This window comes from Drosophila mojavensis, unplaced genomic scaffold (assembly GCF_018153725.1).
Source record: "Drosophila mojavensis isolate 15081-1352.22 unplaced genomic scaffold, ASM1815372v1 contig_136, whole genome shotgun sequence".
NCBI lineage: Eukaryota > Metazoa > Arthropoda > Insecta > Diptera > Drosophilidae > Drosophila > Drosophila mojavensis.
The window spans coordinates 26307084-26324431 of NW_025318667.1; the positions used below are offsets into that span (position 1 = coordinate 26307084).

The 17348-nt window shown below is 43.5% G+C and overlaps 2 protein-coding genes across 3 annotated transcripts in view; one reads left to right on the forward strand and one right to left on the reverse strand.

Moving 5' to 3' along the window:
• Positions 1-17348, reverse strand: part of LOC6584770 — a 63254-nt gene that overhangs the window by 10908 nt on the left and 34998 nt on the right. For both annotated transcript variants that reach the window (XM_044006995.1, XM_044006994.1), the window contains exon 5: positions 16440-16867. In XM_044006995.1, the coding sequence (XP_043862930.1) occupies positions 16440-16867 (428 nt within the window). The remainder of the gene's footprint in view (positions 1-16439; positions 16868-17348) is intronic.
• On the forward strand, positions 12371-15364 carry LOC6584771 (ras guanine nucleotide exchange factor P). Its single transcript, XM_032732500.2, has 2 exons — positions 12371-12790; positions 12898-15364. Exons 1-2 carry the CDS (start codon positions 12384-12386, stop codon positions 14519-14521), a joined length of 2031 nt encoding a protein of 676 aa, XP_032588391.1. The 5' UTR covers positions 12371-12383; the 3' UTR covers positions 14522-15364.

Here is a 17348-nt window from a genome sequence, read left to right on the forward strand (position 1 = left end):
TACATTTACATGTCACTCAATGAACACACACACACACAAGCGAGGCAGATAGAGTGAGAGAGACAGAGAGAAAGAGAGTGGGGAAAAAGCCAGCGATGCAATTAGCCAGCCTTTTATTGTTGTTGCATCAATTACCTAAAAATTAAGTCAACTGTAATTGATATATATTAATGGAAATTTGTGTTAATTAAATGCTGCCACATTCTGGCACGCATGAATATATTCTTACATATGTGTGAGTAAGTGTGTGTGTGCGTGTACGTTTCTCTTTCGGTAAGTGGCCAATCGTAAGAAGCTTTCATAGCAGTAACATCAAATACTCTCACTCAACATGGACAACAACAACTACAACTTATCTGCCCTCTCTCGCTCTCTTAGCTCGGCCAATAAGCTTTAAAGTACTTAATTCAATCAACATTATTTCTGTTGACCAGCGGCGGCTGCAGCGACGTCGCCTCTCTTTGCATTTCGATCAATTTTATTAATAATTCAATCAGTCAAAAATTATTTGAAACGCCCCAAAGGAAAACAAAAAAGTTTTCCGTTTTCTTTTTTTAATTTTTTTTATTTCTTGCTCGCTTTAGCGGCTGCTGCGCCGACCGCAACGTCAACAGCGACGCTTATATTGTATGCTATGTTTTGCTTTGCTTTGATTTCGCAGTCGACATAGTCGCTTAGAGAACGAGAGCGTGTGAGAGCGAGCGAGAGCGCAACGCAAGATGAAACACCAAGGAGCAGCAGCAGCAGCAGCAGCAGCAGCGGCGACGGGTCGAACCTCGAACGTCGAACGTTGAGTTATTTGCACAGCGCGCTCGTAAGAAAAGGAGGCAAAATAGTAAAAAAGAAAAAAAAAAAAGTAATCATAAAAAAAACAAAACGAAAGCCAAAAACAAACCAAAACGAAAGCAAATCAAAACGACAAACAAAACAAAACGAAATGCGACGTGCCGCAGTGGTAAGAAAAGTAAAAAGAAAAGGAAAACATGAAATAATTCCATTAGTACAATTTCTTTTGCAAGTACAAAGAGTAAATATGGCTGCTCGGCAGAGTGGGAGAGCCGCATATGCTGTGCGTAAGTTATTGAGAGGATGAGAGCGGCAAACGAAGTGAAGAAGTGAGGTAGTAAGTGAGTGACCTAGCGTGCGTGTGTGAGTGAGTGAGTGTGTTGAATAAGTGTGTTGAGTAAGTGTGTTGAGTGAGTTGACTCATAGGCCTACTTTGCCCGCATACTTCCGTTGACCTACTGCCCGTATCCTTTGCTAAAACATATTTGCAATTAGACTTGAGCAAATGCAAATAGTTGCTTGGCACCCAAACAGAAATTAACCGTTGGACCGGGGTCGGCGGCGGCGGCAGAGGCGTGGCTTGTCCACAAGCGGCTGGCATCAACTCTGCTGCAGCAGCACAAAATTGTGCACAAGCTACCAAAAATATATTTAACATGCAATTAGACAATTGAGAATAACAACAAAACAGTCAAAGGGTTATTGAAGCAGAAGAAGAAGACGAACTAGCTGCCATTTGATGGGAGAAAAGTGTTGAAATGAACTTGTTCCGATAATTATTTGCCAAACTCACGACAGGCTAATTTCAATTAACTGATTCAATTAAATAAATCAGTTCAAATGAATCTGATTAGTTATTAGTCAGAATTGAGCTGGCTCGCACTTCAAAACTGGCTACGTATGCAGAAGCTCGCGCCCGCCCCCAAACAACTACAATCAAAAGCAAATTCAATCAAATTTACAAACCACATTTAGCTAACGACTGCCAACAGCAATAACAACAACAACAACATCAACCGCAAAACAAACGAGCAACAGCCACAGCAGCAGCAGCAGCAGCAGCAACAACAACAACGGCGGCGGGGGCCAATTAAAAAATATACGACGCGAGCACAAAAGTATGCAACGAAGGCGGACGTCAACAGCGACGGCCGCTAATTAGCACCATTGGGAATTTGCGCTGGCAGAAAACTTGCGTAAGCGAAAGACAGCGACAGCAGAAGCAGAAGCAGAAGAAACAGCAGCAGCGGAGCAGCAGCAAGCAGAAGAAATTTGCCAGCCAACTTGTGCAAACATCAAAGAGCACCAACAGCAGCAGCAGCAGCACCGGGAGCAGCAACGCCGACGTCGACAGCTAGCAAAAGGAATTATGTGCATAAATGCCGACTATGACACTGACGAGCGCACACACACACACACGTAGAGTTATATGCATGCATAACTCTCTTAAACACATGTTCGAGAGGACGTGAGTGCAAGTCGAAACAGAAGGAAGAGATAAAGAAGACAGCAGAACACAAAGTCATACCTACAAACATATAATTGTAAATACAGTTAATATGAACGTAGCGTCGCTGCTGGCTGCGCTGTTGCCACTGCTGCCGCTTCCGCTACTGCTACTGCTGTAGTCGTCGCTTCGCTGGGCCACTTTTAATTTACGAAATGGTGTTGATTTAACGGCAGTCGTCGTCCTGACAGCGCGCGCGCCTTTGCTCGCGCCCAGCTGGCGTAGGCGTCTGCAATGTAGGCATGTGTAGCTACTAGCTAGAGTGAGAGCGAACCATCCAAAAGTGCGAGGAAGAGCAATGGAGGGACATCGAGAACGGGAAGGAGAGTGAGAGAGAGTGCCGCAAGTCCAGCGTGGGCAGCACAAAAGAAACTTGTAAAATTCTGGGCAATTGTGTGGCGGACCAAGCAAGAGACAACATTATTAATACTTGTATCATCATCATCATCATCATGATTTTCATCATTGTCATGCCTATCGCTGGCTTTGGTTTTCACTGAGCTTTACCTACAGTTGCTGTTGTTGCTGCTGCTGCTCTTTCATTTTTTGGTAAACGATTTTTACTGATTAATAAAAGTTACCACCACACACACACACACACGCATACACACACACAAACACACGCACGAGTCAAAAACTGCGCCAGCGATAATCAAAAGGGTGTGCAATTTTAATTGAGCAATTTAATTACATATGTAAGCAAAAGCCAAACGACGACAAGAGCCAGTGCCAAAGTGAGTAACAAACAGACAGAGAAGGAGCAGGAGGAGCAAAAGAAGAGTACGAGTACGAGAGCGAGAGTGAGAGTGAGAGCGAGTCAGTGAGTAAGTGCAGAAGTGGTTTTTGCGCTGGCTTACAGACGCTCGCTCACATAATTAGCAAGCAGAGCAGAGAGGAACTGCCGTTTGCTTGCATGTGCGTGTGTGTGCGTGCGTGCCTGTGTGTGTGTGTAGGTGCACACTTTTTGTTTGTGTTGCTAGAGCTTTCATTTTCGGTATTTAGGTTTAAGTTTGTAATTAGTTTGTCAGCGCCTACGAGCGCAGAGGCAACAGTTATTATTATCCTTCCCTCTCCCCCTTTATTTTCTGTTCTTTCTTTAGCTGTACTATGTGAAATATGAAAAAGCCTTTTAAATGCCTTTCCGAATTGTAAAATTTATCATACTGAATCATTATTGGTGTTCTAGTTGAGTTGAATAACTACAAAGCTTAAATACTGTTTGTCAATCATGTAAAGCTTTTTTTTTTTTGTTTTAGGCAAATCCTTCAGCTGCCTGCATTTGCTATATGTGTATTTGGACTGTAAGAGGAGTAGCGTGTACACTGGGAATCGGGTAAATAAGCGAATGAGAGTTGAGTAATTATGATTTACTAATTAGCAAACACACAACATACACTCACGTACACGCACACACAGCTGACAAACTTTGGCAGCACGAAAACTGGACGCGAAAATCAAAACGCGTCTGCCAATTGCAATGCCCAGCCTCCCCGCAGCAGCATAAAAGGAGCAGGCGGAGCAGGAGGAGCGAGAAGGGCGAGCACAGGCGCTTTGTATAGATGGGGCGTAGCTGGAGGAGGGGACGGTTCGGTGATGTATGTAGGTGTACACAGAGTCCCAGCGACTAGCGCGTAAGTCTATTAATTAGCTATAACTGCAATGGCTGCTACTGCAGCAACTGCAACTGCAACTGCAACTGCAGCTGTAGCTGCAATTGCGATTGCGATTGCTATTGCTATTGCTATTGCCGTAGCATACACATGCCGCTGCCATGCCTGCTTGCCCCCCTTTTTAGTTCCGCCCCTGAGCAACCGTTAGATTTGTAACGAGGATTTGCGCATCAAATTCGCTAATTGTTTTTGCCTTTTGGGGTGTGTGAGCGCGCGCGCGAGTGTGTTCAAATGTGTGCGAGTGCTCATGTGTATGTGTGTGTGTGTGTGTGTGAGATAACGAAGCAAGTGTTGGCTGTAGGTTGCACACTCACTCACACACACGCATGCCAATTGTTGTTGCCGTTTGTTGTTGTTTTTGGGCCAGCACAAACAATTAGCGTAATTTCAATTTCGTTCAAAATTTTATAAGCAGCCGCCGCTGTCTGTATGTGACACACAGCCCTTACTTTATCAGCCCTTGGTGCGCCCCTGTAACAACCCCCTCCCCCCACACGCTTTTTGTTTCTGTTGGTTTTTGGGGACATTTAAGCCGCCGGCAACAATTTTGTGCGCACTTTTGACAGCCCAAAGCCCCAAAAACCCAACACGCACACACACTCACACTCACACACCTACACCAATTGGCCTTAAAAAAAAACTGCAGTTTATAGTGCAGCTACGCATTGGCCCTTCCCTCTTCCCTCTTCCCTCTTCTTGCTCACTGATTACGCGTCGCGTTCATCAATCAACTTTAAATGCGAATTAATAAACAAAACAAAACAGTAAACCAAAAACTATTGCCATATCGGGTTACATGTAAGCCGAATACCCTGTAATATGAAAATGTAATATGAGGTATTTACACATCAGGTATATTCTAGATCTTCTCCAAAGTTAATCCATATGAGTATGATTGGAATTAGTGCTGTATCTCTGTATATAATTCTCTACACCGCTATGTTTCTTTCTCTCTATTTCTCAGTCTCCTTATATATTCACTCTCCCTGTGTCCTTCCCTTTTTCTCTACAACTTTCTGTATGTCTCTTTACCTCTTTTGATCTGCATATATCTTTCTATCAACAACTCTCTCCCACTTTGTCTATTTCGCTTTCTCCATTTTGATTTCTCTCTCTCCCTCTCTCTGCACTGTATCCTTTTCTCTCTGTAGGTTTCTTTCTCCTTATCCCAGTATCCCCCTTTCTCTATTTCTTCTCTATTTCACTATAGATATTTCTTTCTCCCTTCATTTCTATTTGTCTCCGCCTTCTGTCTTTCTATTACTCACTCTCTTTCTATCCGCCTCTCTTTCTTTCATTCCTCTATCTCTTCACAGTGTAGCATACTTATTGGCATATTTGCAGTACCCTATACCGAGGGCAACCTGTAACAGTTAGCTGTTAAATAGAGACTGTAGATCAGCGAAACAACCAAAATCTTTCACACCTGTGCACCCCCCACACCTCTCCCCCTGCCTAACTCGATTTGCGAAAGTGTAACAGAAATTTTCATTTGCCAATTGCCCAGGTGGGGGCAGAGGCGGGGGACGGGGGCGTGTGTTTGGAACAGCGTCGTGTTGCTGCGGAATTGTTTTTAGTTTTTGGGCGCATTTACTCTCTTTTTTTCTGCTAGCTTTTTCTTTTGCCTGTTGTGTGCCTCGTGTGTGTTTATGTATATATGTGTGTGTGTTTATGTGTGTTGGTTGTGCACAAAAAGAATTTTTAACTAACACAAAATGGCCCGTTGATTTGAGTAAAATGGCTAGAGTGAAAGAGAGCGGTAGAGTGAGTGGGAGAGAGAGAGAGAGAGAGAGAGAGGTGCGGCTTACGGCTGTCTGCCATTAGCTAGGCAATCTCCACCACCCCCTGCTACGACTGCTGCGTTCACATGCTTGCCTAAAAGTTCAATTGCAATCTTGTTAGCTGCACACCTGGCTGCCTCTATATATATATGTGTGTGTGTGTGTATGTATGTGTGTGTGTGTGTGTGTGTATGAATGCCTGTTGCCTGGTTTATTAATGTTGACCGTCAATTATGTTTTAATTGTCATAAAAGGTTTCCTCTCTGCACACAGAGACAGAGCAAGACTGAGTGAGAGGGAGAGGGAAAGAGAGCGGGAAAGAGAGAGTAAGCAAACACATGCAAATGCCACTGCAAATGGCAGTGGACAGGTGGCAACACGTGCGTATGAGCTGCTTCCCCTCTCTCCCTCTCTCTCTCTCTATCTCTGTCTTGCTCGCTCGCTCTCTCTCTCTCTCTCTTTCTCTCTCTCTGTCTTCCGCCATGACCCCGGCAACTGTGTACAAACAATAAAATTCAACTGGGATAAGCTATTGCAAAAAGCGACAACAGAAGCGTAAACTGCACAAGACCAGCGGCTGCCAGGGGGGTGGGCGGTTTTGTGTAAATGGATTTGCAGAGCAACAAAGCGAGAGAGAGCGAGAGAGAGGGCGAATGAGACGTGGGGTAGGGGAAGTTGTTTGGCAAGGCGAGCGAACGAGCGAGCGAGCGGTCTGCTTGTCAACATGACCAAAAGGCTCAGCAGCAGTTTTACAGTCAATGTGCACAGACACACACACACATGCGAGTATTTTCGTGTGTGTGTGCGTAAGACAAAAGCCAACAGTTGACAGCTCTCTCTGTGTGTGCGTGTGTGTGTGTGTGTGTGTGTGTTGGCTGCAGTCGCTCGATTGGCTGGCAGGCAATTTGCCAACTTACTGCAAAGATCAGCAAAAATGTTTTTAAACCCTCGCCCCCCTCGCTGCCCAGCACGCCCCGCCTCCACCGGCCCATGCGCTGCAGCGTGTAACAAGAGTAAAGCTAATTGCGCAGAGCTTTTAACCGTCGCGTTAATTGAATTGAATTGCAGCAGGTGATTGCAGGTGATGGCTGTTGTCCTTGCTTCGTCCCACTGTCGCACAGTGGAGCAAGCGCATGAAAAACACCCACATGTGCCACACACAATCCAAATGGGAGCTAATTTGGTAGACGAGCAGAAACTGCAGAATCGATAATTATCGATAACAAAAGATTGATTAAATGGGTTCAATAAAGTGGCGATGATTGCTTTTAATTGATGTAAGAGACAATAAGTAAATAATAATATATTTAATCGATAATTTGTGCTATCGATAAATGCAAATACTGCTGGATAGGGAGATTGAGGAAAGGAAATAACGAAGTTTGATTGAAAATAGAGCTAACGATAACAAGAAAAAATGTTATAACAATAATAACAAACTCATATCGATAACTAATCGATAGCATTTGCAAAGAAGAAGTGAACCGCTACAAATGAAATATAAAGTTATGGAGTTTAATTATTATTAGAGAATGAATCGTGGAATGAGCAGGATGCAGGATGCAGTATGCAGGATGCGGAATGAAGGATGAAAGATGAAGAATGATGGACAGGATGCGCACGCATCAGGATAATAATAGGTGCATACGGGGCAGAGCAGGTTGACGCGCTTGGGGGATTAATTGTAGCATTTAACAAATGTGACAGATTGACGATGACGACAACAGCAGCAGCAGCAGCAGCAGCAGGACATGAGCAGCCGTTGTCCTGACAGACATATTTACGCTTTACGCTTTACTCTTTCTTTTTTTTTTTTTTTTTTGCTTTTGTTGCTTCTGTTGCTGGCAATTTATGAAATTCATTTTTTGCCTACGTTGTGATTATTTATTCAAAATGTAAAAACAATCGGAGCCAACTGCAGTTGAGGCACTCAGTGGGGCGAGTAAGGGGGGGGAGGCTGTTGAGGGGTTGATGTTGAGGGGGCGAATACTCAGCACAGAGTTATTTATTAAATAAATGAATAACACAATTTATGCATGACGAACATTTATAATTGCATTTCGAAATAATTTAATTAAAATTGTTAACGCTTGATTGAAGCTTAATCGCAATGGACAGGTGATTGCAGCAACAGCAACATCAACAGCAACAGCAGCAACTTAATTAAATTAGCCTATCAATGCGACAACAACAACAACAACAACAGCGACAACGACAGCAACTGGAGTCAACCAACCAATCGACTCGTATCTATGAAAATGCATCTATCGCCCTTTTGCCCCTGTGCCACGCCCCCACCAACTGCCAAATGTCAAACAATTTTTTGACAAATTTGTCGCACGACAAATAAAAGGAAAAGCGAAGGCAAACGTTTGGCGTGGACGCAAAAAGGGGGCGTGGTGCGGCGGCTCGCAGCCAACCACATGTGGGCGAGGGAGAGGCGTTCCACAAACAAAACTGATCAGCAGCAACAGCGGTAATTAAAAGCCAACCAAATGTCCAAATACCAAAGCCACACAAATAAAAACCAATCAAACATAAATAAACACACACAAACACACACACACATACGCATACAGATATGGAGCACCTTGCCACACAAAAAAATAGAAAATAAAAAAAAATGAAAACGTGCAAAAGAAAATGTTGAGCAAATTGGTACAAGACGCCATACAAATCGTGGAGAATTAAACAAACTGGCAAATACCCTGTAAAATGTAAACTTGCTATAGTTATAGCTTTAACTGAAAGAACATCTATATATATGTACAATATGGTAAGGGTAAATGATCCATTGCTGGCAGCAGAATTTGTTATAGATAGTTCCAGCTGTAGGAAAGAAACTATCAACTAGACTCTACTCTCTATAAACTGTGATGCAGGACTACCGATAGTTTGGCGATACTTCATGGAAGAAATATATAGTTTTTGAAACCAATTTGAAAAGGATTTGTGCCCAAGTGAGAGTTAATAACAAGAAATACGCAACGCAAAACCAGAAAACGATTGAAAACCGATAAAGTCAGACTACAAAATGTAGAAATAATTGTGTATCCAATCAAGTAGCTTGCTATGGTAAGTAGAAAAACAATCAATCAATCGATGAGCTATTTAAAACGGGCTCTAAAAGGAACTCAAATCTATTAGAGATAGAAATAGTATATAATATTAGATATATATACAATGCAGTATATATCGAAAAGCCTGAACAAGTATGTATATAAATAATTCTGTTCTAGAGCTTTTGGAGAACTAGTTCGAAAAGGAACTGGAATCTAATAGATATAGTAATAATATACATACATATTTATTAAAAATATATGGAGAAAAGTCTGAAGTAATATGTAAAAATATATAAATAATTTTGTTCTAGAAGTTGTTCCAAAAGGAACTCAGATCTATTAGATATAGCAATGATTTACATATATATAATAAATATATGGAGAAAAGCCTGAAGTACTAGTTCCAAAAGGAACTCAGATCTAGTAGAGAGAGAAATTATTTATAGTATTATATATGTATATAGTAAATCCTTAAGCGATACATTTAAATATTGAAATACTCAAGTGAATCAATTGTGAACTAGCTCGTACAGAATAAATGTTCAGATCTTTGTGTATATTTTATATATAACTAAAATCTCTAAGCGATATGTCAATGCTAAGGACTTGATGTCCTGTTTAGAGTATCTCTAAATAGTAAGCTAATAGCCAAACGCATACAGCTAGATAAAGCAAGCAAGTAGCCACACACCCACCCACACACATACGCCCACAGCGCCCACACACTTGCACACAAAGTCAACACACACACGTACACACACACACAGACACACATTAGCTGTATCGTATGTAAATATGTATTGGTTATGCCCACAAATCAATTAAGTCGATTGAGGCGCCATAGACATGACCAGGCCAAAAGGGGCGTACGTACACGCTTGAGTGGGCGTGGCAATGGATTGACGCAAAGCCAAAAGGCAAACGGACGATTTTCGAACAGTTTCAAAAAATTGAGGAAATGTGAATAAAGCTAGAGCTCAAAGCAGAGCAGAGCGAAACGAAACGAAACGAAACGAAGCGAAGCAAAAGGTGCGCGGTTTATAGCATTTCTTTTCTTTCTTTGTGATCTGCTAATGCATAAAGGACAGCAAGAATCAAATGAGACCATGGGACAATTGCAGAATGCCTTGCCAACCAAATGTTTCCAAGCCAAGACGAGCCAACACTCATATGGAAATTTATGTATTTGGCCGCAAGAGACTTGACTTGACGAGGCTGCCAGGTACAGCAGCCTAAAGATCTGCTAGAACTAGGAGAAGACTCCAAAATCTAATAGCTAGTTTCTCTCTATAACTCGTTTACCTCCTATCCTATATACTTAGTGTTTGTTATCTAACAAAGCTTTAACGAAGGTATTTATTTAATTTATGTTTAACTCAAGAGGCTTAAAAGAAACTGTTGGGGTTTTGTTCTTAACTTTTGTCTAAGAACAGTTTAGGTTTATTCTAAGGCAACGATATAAAATATTCAAGACATTTCAGCATACACTTCTGATTTAGTTGTTTGAAACCTAGTTATGAAACTTTGAATTCCTATATTCAATGTAATGAGAATGAAATTTTTGCATTCTTATGTGATTTTTAAATTGTTATCTAACTGAAGGTTGCTTAATTTAATAATGTTTATTGAAGCCATACGAGGTACTCTAGGTACCCTTTTGTGAGCTTATAGTCTAATTATTTTGACCATCATAAAAGGAAATCGGAGAATTAGGTCCCTCGGTTGCCTTCGGTTCAGCCTCCTAGGAGTTCGGTTTCGAGTGAGCATGTTTGCTATCTGGTTGCTGTTCCGCTCCAATCATTGTACTGACTCGAGTGCTGGTTAATTTCGTTACGATGGCCAGTTTCATGTCCCGGTGCAATGTGGTGTTTCTTATATACCATTCGCAGCCAGTAACCAATTTCATGAATTCTACGAATTGGGCCCAAACCCCAAATTCGACACCCGTACTTCCATATTGGCGCAATGATTTGCTTATAGATTGTCACCTTATTACCAAGCCAGCATTGATGGTCCATAGAGGCTATAAACAGGCTGCGGCACGTCGTGGCTGGACAGCAGGGGACCAAGGACTCCAGCTGCCACGTCATGCTCAGTGGATAGTGCCGTATGGAAACCGCGAATCGCCTCGAGGTACGACCTGAACAATCTGGAATATGGCGCAGGGAAAGCTCGCTTGATTTTCAATAGGATACCGTTAGGCCAAACTCTATCAAACGCCTCCCGGATGCCCAGATAGAGGGCGTTACAATACTCCTTATTGTCATAGGCCTTAAGAATTTGGTCAACAGCTCGATGAAGCTGCATCAATTGGTCGTGTCAGCCTTTTTATATGGAATACCTCTATAGAGCACTGCAGCGCCATCTTACGCCAACAAATGGCTCTATTGAAATGCTTGAAATGGATTCAAATTAGCATCTGAAAAAGTTTGCCTTGGGCAACGCTCATAAGTAGGCAACACTTTTTATGCCAACTCTGAAACTTTTGCAATTGTTTAATAAGCATAAATATATATCACAAACTATTAAAAGATTTCTTGTTTATATGTATTCGAGTATATGTATTAATTTTAATTTATTAATTTATTATTAATTTTTTATTTATTGCAAATTTATTGTATTATTTTTTTTTTTTTTATATAACGTTTATATTTTTATTAATTTACCTTATAGATTTTTTTCTATTTATTTTTTATTATTATTTTTTATGATTTTTAAATATATTTTTATTTATTTTAATTATGAATACATACATTTCATTTATGTAAGTATATTTATTGTATTTTTTATTTATTTATATTTATATATATATTGCATTATTTTCATTTATTTAAAAATACAATATATAAACGAATGCATATTTTAGATTTATTTACATTTGATTTATATTTGTGTTATTTCGATTTATTTAATTGATTGAGTTAACCATTTAACACTTGCCACAAAGTGAGCAACTCATTTAGTTGGCATCTTAATTTTGGCTATGAATTTGTAAAATATGCTGCAACAGCAACAGCAACAGCAACAACCAATTAAACAGACCTAGCCGACAACAAACAAAACGCTAGCAGCAACAGCAACAACAACAACAGCAGCAGCAGCAGCAACAAATCGTCAAACAGCCGAAGTCCAGAGCCAAAGCCGAACAACGCAGCAGCCGAAGGACTCACACAGCTGACGCTAGCTGGCTATCTGTGTGTGTGTGTGTGTGTGTGTGTGCGAGTGTGTGCGAGTGTCTGCCTTCTCGTGCTGGCTATAAAACACGCCATGCAACACGAGGCGTTCATCAGTTCGCATTTGTGCTGCACACGTGACGGATCGCAGCTACAATTATTTTTTTTTCTCATTCAAACAAGACAGCAACAACAACAACAACAACAACACAAACTCTTGAACGTCGCAACTCGTCGCGTTTGTTGTTTGTTGATTTCTCCTCTCGTTTTTTTGTTTTTTTTTTTTCATGTTTACAAATTGGTTAACTGGCAGCAGCAACGGCAGCAATGCCAGCAGCAGCAGCAACAGTCGCCTGCCGGCTCCTGCCAGCAACAACATGTCCATGGTTGGTGTTGGCGGCGTCATGTCCACACCGCCGGATGTTATCCTGGAAGTGGGTCCGGCGCCAAACAGCGTCCGCTTCGTGGCGCACGCCCTCGTCCTGGGCATGCACAGCGGCTACTTGCGCTCGGCCATTCGCATGGACGAGGCAACGGCAACGGCGGCAGCAGCTGCCGCGGCAGCGGCCACAGCCAATGCCAATACGGCAGCAACTGTTGCTGCTGCGGCGGCAGCAGCAGCGGCTGCCGTTGCCGCTGCCGCAGCAGGAGGCGAATTGCTGCTCTACTTGAGCAACGTGACGGCCGAGCAGTTCGCCCCGCTGCTCACCTACATGTACACGGGCTACTTGGACCTCAACGTGGACAACATATTCGCCGTGCTGCTGGCCACGCACGTGCTGCACATGCCGCGCGCCCTGGAGATCTGTCGGTAGGCATTCGCATCGACTCATCTCACTTTGCTTTGCAGTCTTGTCTTATTTTATTTAATTACTTTTGTTTTTTGATCGCTCCACTTTTTGCTTTTGCACCGCTCAGTTCGTTCTTGGCACGCGCCCAAACGGAGGGCTACCTCAGCGGCAGCCCGGCCAATCCGCATCAGCTGCAGCTGGCTGCTGCCTCAGCTGCTGCTGCCGGCGGTGGCGCCTCCAAGATCATACGACCCATTGCCAGCAAAGCGACTCTGCCGAATTTCGGATTCTTGCCGGCGCCAGCATTGCCGCCACCGCCGCCGCCGCCGCCAGCACCAGCGCCAACAATTGCTGCCGCAGCCAGCTACTTGCAGCAGCCGTTGGAGACGGAACAAATGCAGCTGCAGCTGCAGCCAGCTGAGCCCTTGACGCTGCAGCAGCCCGACGAGGAGGAGGAGGAGGAGGATGTCGAGGTGTTCATCGACAGCAACACGGCCACGGACAATGAGCTCGACACGGAGGACTGCAACGTGTCGGTGGTGAGCAGCCTGGCCAGCAGCAGCGCGGCCAGCAGCCTGAACATTGAGCGCGTCGATGCCAGAACAAAGCAGCCGACGCCAACGCCAACGCCGACGCCGACGCCGGCGTCACCACCGCCGCCACCAACAGCAACTGCAGCAGAAGCAACAATTGCTGTTACAACGGGCGCGCACAAGCAGCGACGCGGCAACAACAACAGCAGCAACAACTCGCGCAAAAGTCAAAGCAAACGCAGCAGCAACTGCAACAACAGCAGCAGCAGCAGCAACAGCAACAACAACAGCAACAATCGATTGCCGGTAGCCAAGGCAACGTTGCCTGCATCGGTGCAGCTGGAGACAGCAACACAAGCATCAAAGTTCATCATCGATGTGGCCAGCTGCGATGGGCCCGTGCGCTTTCGGCGCATACTGAATACGGCGTACGGCCACAAGCCGGACAGCAGCTTCGTGGCGGGCGAGCAGCAGCGGACGCAGCAGAGCGTCAGCTACTCGTTTCATCAGCAAATGGCGCGCGCCATTAGCAGCCAGCAGCGACAGCAGCAGCAGGAGGAGAACGAGAACAGCAGCGATGCAACAGCAGCAGCAACTGCCGCAGCAACAGCAACGGCCAGCGCAACTGCAACAGCAACTGCTGCGGCCACTAATCAGCGCAAGCAAACGCATGCTGAGTTGTTCGTCTGCGTCTACTGCAAACACACATTCAAGTCGCAATATTGCTATCAGAAGCATGCCAAGCGCCACTTGAATCCGCTCAGCTTGGACAAGAAGCTAGCGGAGACGCCGGACAGCGGCAGCGGCAACGAATTGATTTGCCTAACAGCAGCAACAACAACTGCTACAGCAGCAGCGGCAGCGGCAGCAACGCCCACAGCTACAGCTGCAGCGGCTGCAACAGTTGCTGATGGCAATCTGGCTGCAGCAGCGCTGCTGCGCCGCGAGGTGCGTCCCCTGGACATGAATGTGCAGTATTATCCGTGCAAGACGTGCGGCAGCAAGTTCCCGAGCTATTATTTTGTGCACAAGCATCGCAAGCTGTGCCATGCCGATGAGCTCGAGAACAACAACAGCAACAACAACAACAATAATAATAGCAGCAACACCAACAACAATTTGACTAGCAACAACAGCAACAGCAGCAACAGCAACAGCAGTGGCAACACCAAACGTGAAGCAACAACAGTGGCCAGCTCCTTGGAGGCAACGAACTAATCTAATCAAAACGCATATCGATAAATTATCGAATTTAGCACGCGCACACACACACACACGCACATACAATTTTTTTTTTGTGAATTGCTCTAAAGTTTGAATAAATAAAAGTTAAATATACAAAAGAAAATTGTGAACAATCGATAACTGATTCAATGGCATATCGATAAATAGGAAACGCACGCCATATCAAGTGTAGTCCATAAATGTTTAGTGCTTTCAACACTTTTACTAAGAATCGAAACAATTAGAAGTTTTATCGATAGTACACTTTATCGATAAATACATCAACGTGTAAGCTAATGCAACATATTTGCAACAAATCAATTGTATTGATGATATAGCTGTAGAAAACAACCACTATAACATTTGCATTGTTATCGATAAGTGCAATTATCGATCGACCCTGGTATCGAGCGCAACAATTGTGATTTCCTATAATCAAATCAAGTTTCTACTACTATACATAGAACTATGTATTTGCTATCGGTAATACTTATCGATGAGACTAATCGATTGCTGTCAATCAAACTGATTAATTGAAAGTTGAGCACAGTTCGAACGCTTCGTCTCCTTCCCTGAATGCGAGCACTCCTCGGGCGTGCCGCAACCCTTCAGCTTGCCTCGTGCTACTTGCTTCTCGCTTCTCGCTCTTTTGTGGCAAAGATGGCGTCGGTTAACGCAAACAAACGTTGCGGCAATTTAATAATTAAATTAAATCACTTGCATAATAAAAAAGACGTTTACAAAAATTTTAATTTAATTGCGTTTAATTAACTCGCCAGGGAGATGACAGACAACAAACGTTCATGTGGAGGCAACGGAAGGAGAGAGAGAAGAAAAAAAAGAAAGAGAGAGAAAGGAAGAGTGAGGGTGTATGAGGATGGGGGAAGAGATGAGAGGAAGAGGAGGTAAATCGGTCGAGCTGTAGCTGGAAGCAAACCGCAACGCGTCGCACTGAATGACAGACGGACAGATGGCTAGAGACCCATCCCTCACTCACACTCCACCAGCCCACTCCTCAAGCCTCACACCCACGCACCACCCACTTGGACCATGGCGAAAACGTGGCAGGCACCAATCAAGCATCCACAGGCTGAGCTGAGCTCAGCTCAGCAGCAGTTGGACTTGAGGCGTATGCAGATGCATCAACTATTCATCGGTGACAGTCGAAAGAAGTCAAACAAAAGCGAGCAGCAGCAGGAGGACGAAGGAGGACGAAGGACGAACGCAAGCTGGGGTAAACACTTCATATTCAGATTCCACACAAAGGGCAGCGAGCACGATAATTGGGAAAGCGCGAAATGCATTTTTGATGAGCCGCAAAGGACGTAGGACGAAAGTCCAGCAGCAAATGCAGTTCAATTGCAGCTGCAGCCGTTAAAAGAAAAACAGGTAAAGCTCTAAAAGCTCTGTATAAACAGAAAGCTTAAAGTACAACTGTAAAGGCTCCAACAAGCTTTAAAGCTATACATGGGCTAAGCCATGAGAAAGCTTGCAAATAACTACAACCAGAGCTTCAACAGGAGACGCTTTAAGCTTCGGGCTTTAGATGCAATAGTAAATGGATGAACTAAAACGCTTTAAAGCTCTAAAGGGCCGAGAGCTCAAACTGTTTACAACTTCACTGCAATTCAGCCAAAGAATTTAAATATCTGAAAGCTTTAAAGCTTTCTAAGTCCTTTCAAAAAGAGGCTTCAAGCACTAAGCTTTCACTAGCAGATAGCAATGCACATTTCCCAAAGCTTTCGGTATAGGTTAAGAGAGCTTTTTGGGTGTAAATCTGAGACTCTGAAGTTGGATCCGTAGAATTCTATAGAACATTGATATGTTACATGGGAAATTTTCCAGATCCGTTCGAACTTTTGGCTATATAAATCTCGGCCTAAAATAGTTAAACAAAACGTTTGGCACTTACCTTTGGCATCCAATGCCAGAGCCTCGGAGGTGTTCAACAAATTGCCCGCTCGATCTGTGACCATTGGCGTAGATGTTGACGTTGTCGCTGGCCTCGTTCCGGCTCCAGTTCCAGTTCCGGTTCCGGTTGCGGTTCCCGTTGCCGTCGTCAACGGCGACGATGCTGTCGATATCAGCGATGCGGCGCTAATGAACATCGTCGATGAGGTCGACGACGACGAGGATGAGGACGAGGAGGCGGGCGCCAAGCCGGAGCCGGCGCCTTTGCCAATGGACGAGATTTGATTGGACGCATCGCTGGCGTTCAGTTTGATGTTGCTGTTGTTGTTGTTGCTACTGTTATTGTTGTTGTTGTTGTTGTTGTTGTTATTATTGTTGTTAACGTTGGACTCGCCAGGCGCCAGCTCAAAGCGTTTCTTCTTGGCATCGCTGTGGGAAATACGAAAAGAAATTTCATTAATAATGAATCAAGAAATTACATATGCTGTCAATGGATCATTCATAGATATAGCCGAGCAGGATGGCTAATCGATTTCTATCTGTTCAATATACCAATCCAACGATATATTGCATCATTAATAGCTCATCGATAGCTATCATTCCTTTAAAGATTACTATTTTATTGACATTGTACCTATTCGATATTCGATAGTATTACTTCTCTTACTTTAAACGATGTATATTTGATTTATAAAGTCAATTTATTAATCGATCTCTTATCCGGCTATACATATATCGACAGCTAACACTTTCCTATTAATAAGCATTTTATCAATGTTATTAGCTCGTATCGATAACTTTACTTGTTCTAACTCCTCATCTATTTAGCATCAATTATAATATTTTCAATGTATTTAGCTAGAACGATTACTCTCTTATCGATAAATGTTTTGTCAATAACATAATTTCC

Bases quoted from the DNA above. Each gene is read 5' to 3' on its own strand.
- LOC6584771 (XM_032732500.2), top strand. From the start codon at position 12,384: ATGTCCACACCGCCGGATGTTATCCTGGAAGTGGGTCCGGCGCCAAAC. The intron at 12,791-12,897 runs GTAGGCATTCGC...TGCACCGCTCAG, and splicing joins CGCGCCCTGGAGATCTGTCG to TTCGTTCTTGGCACGCGCCC.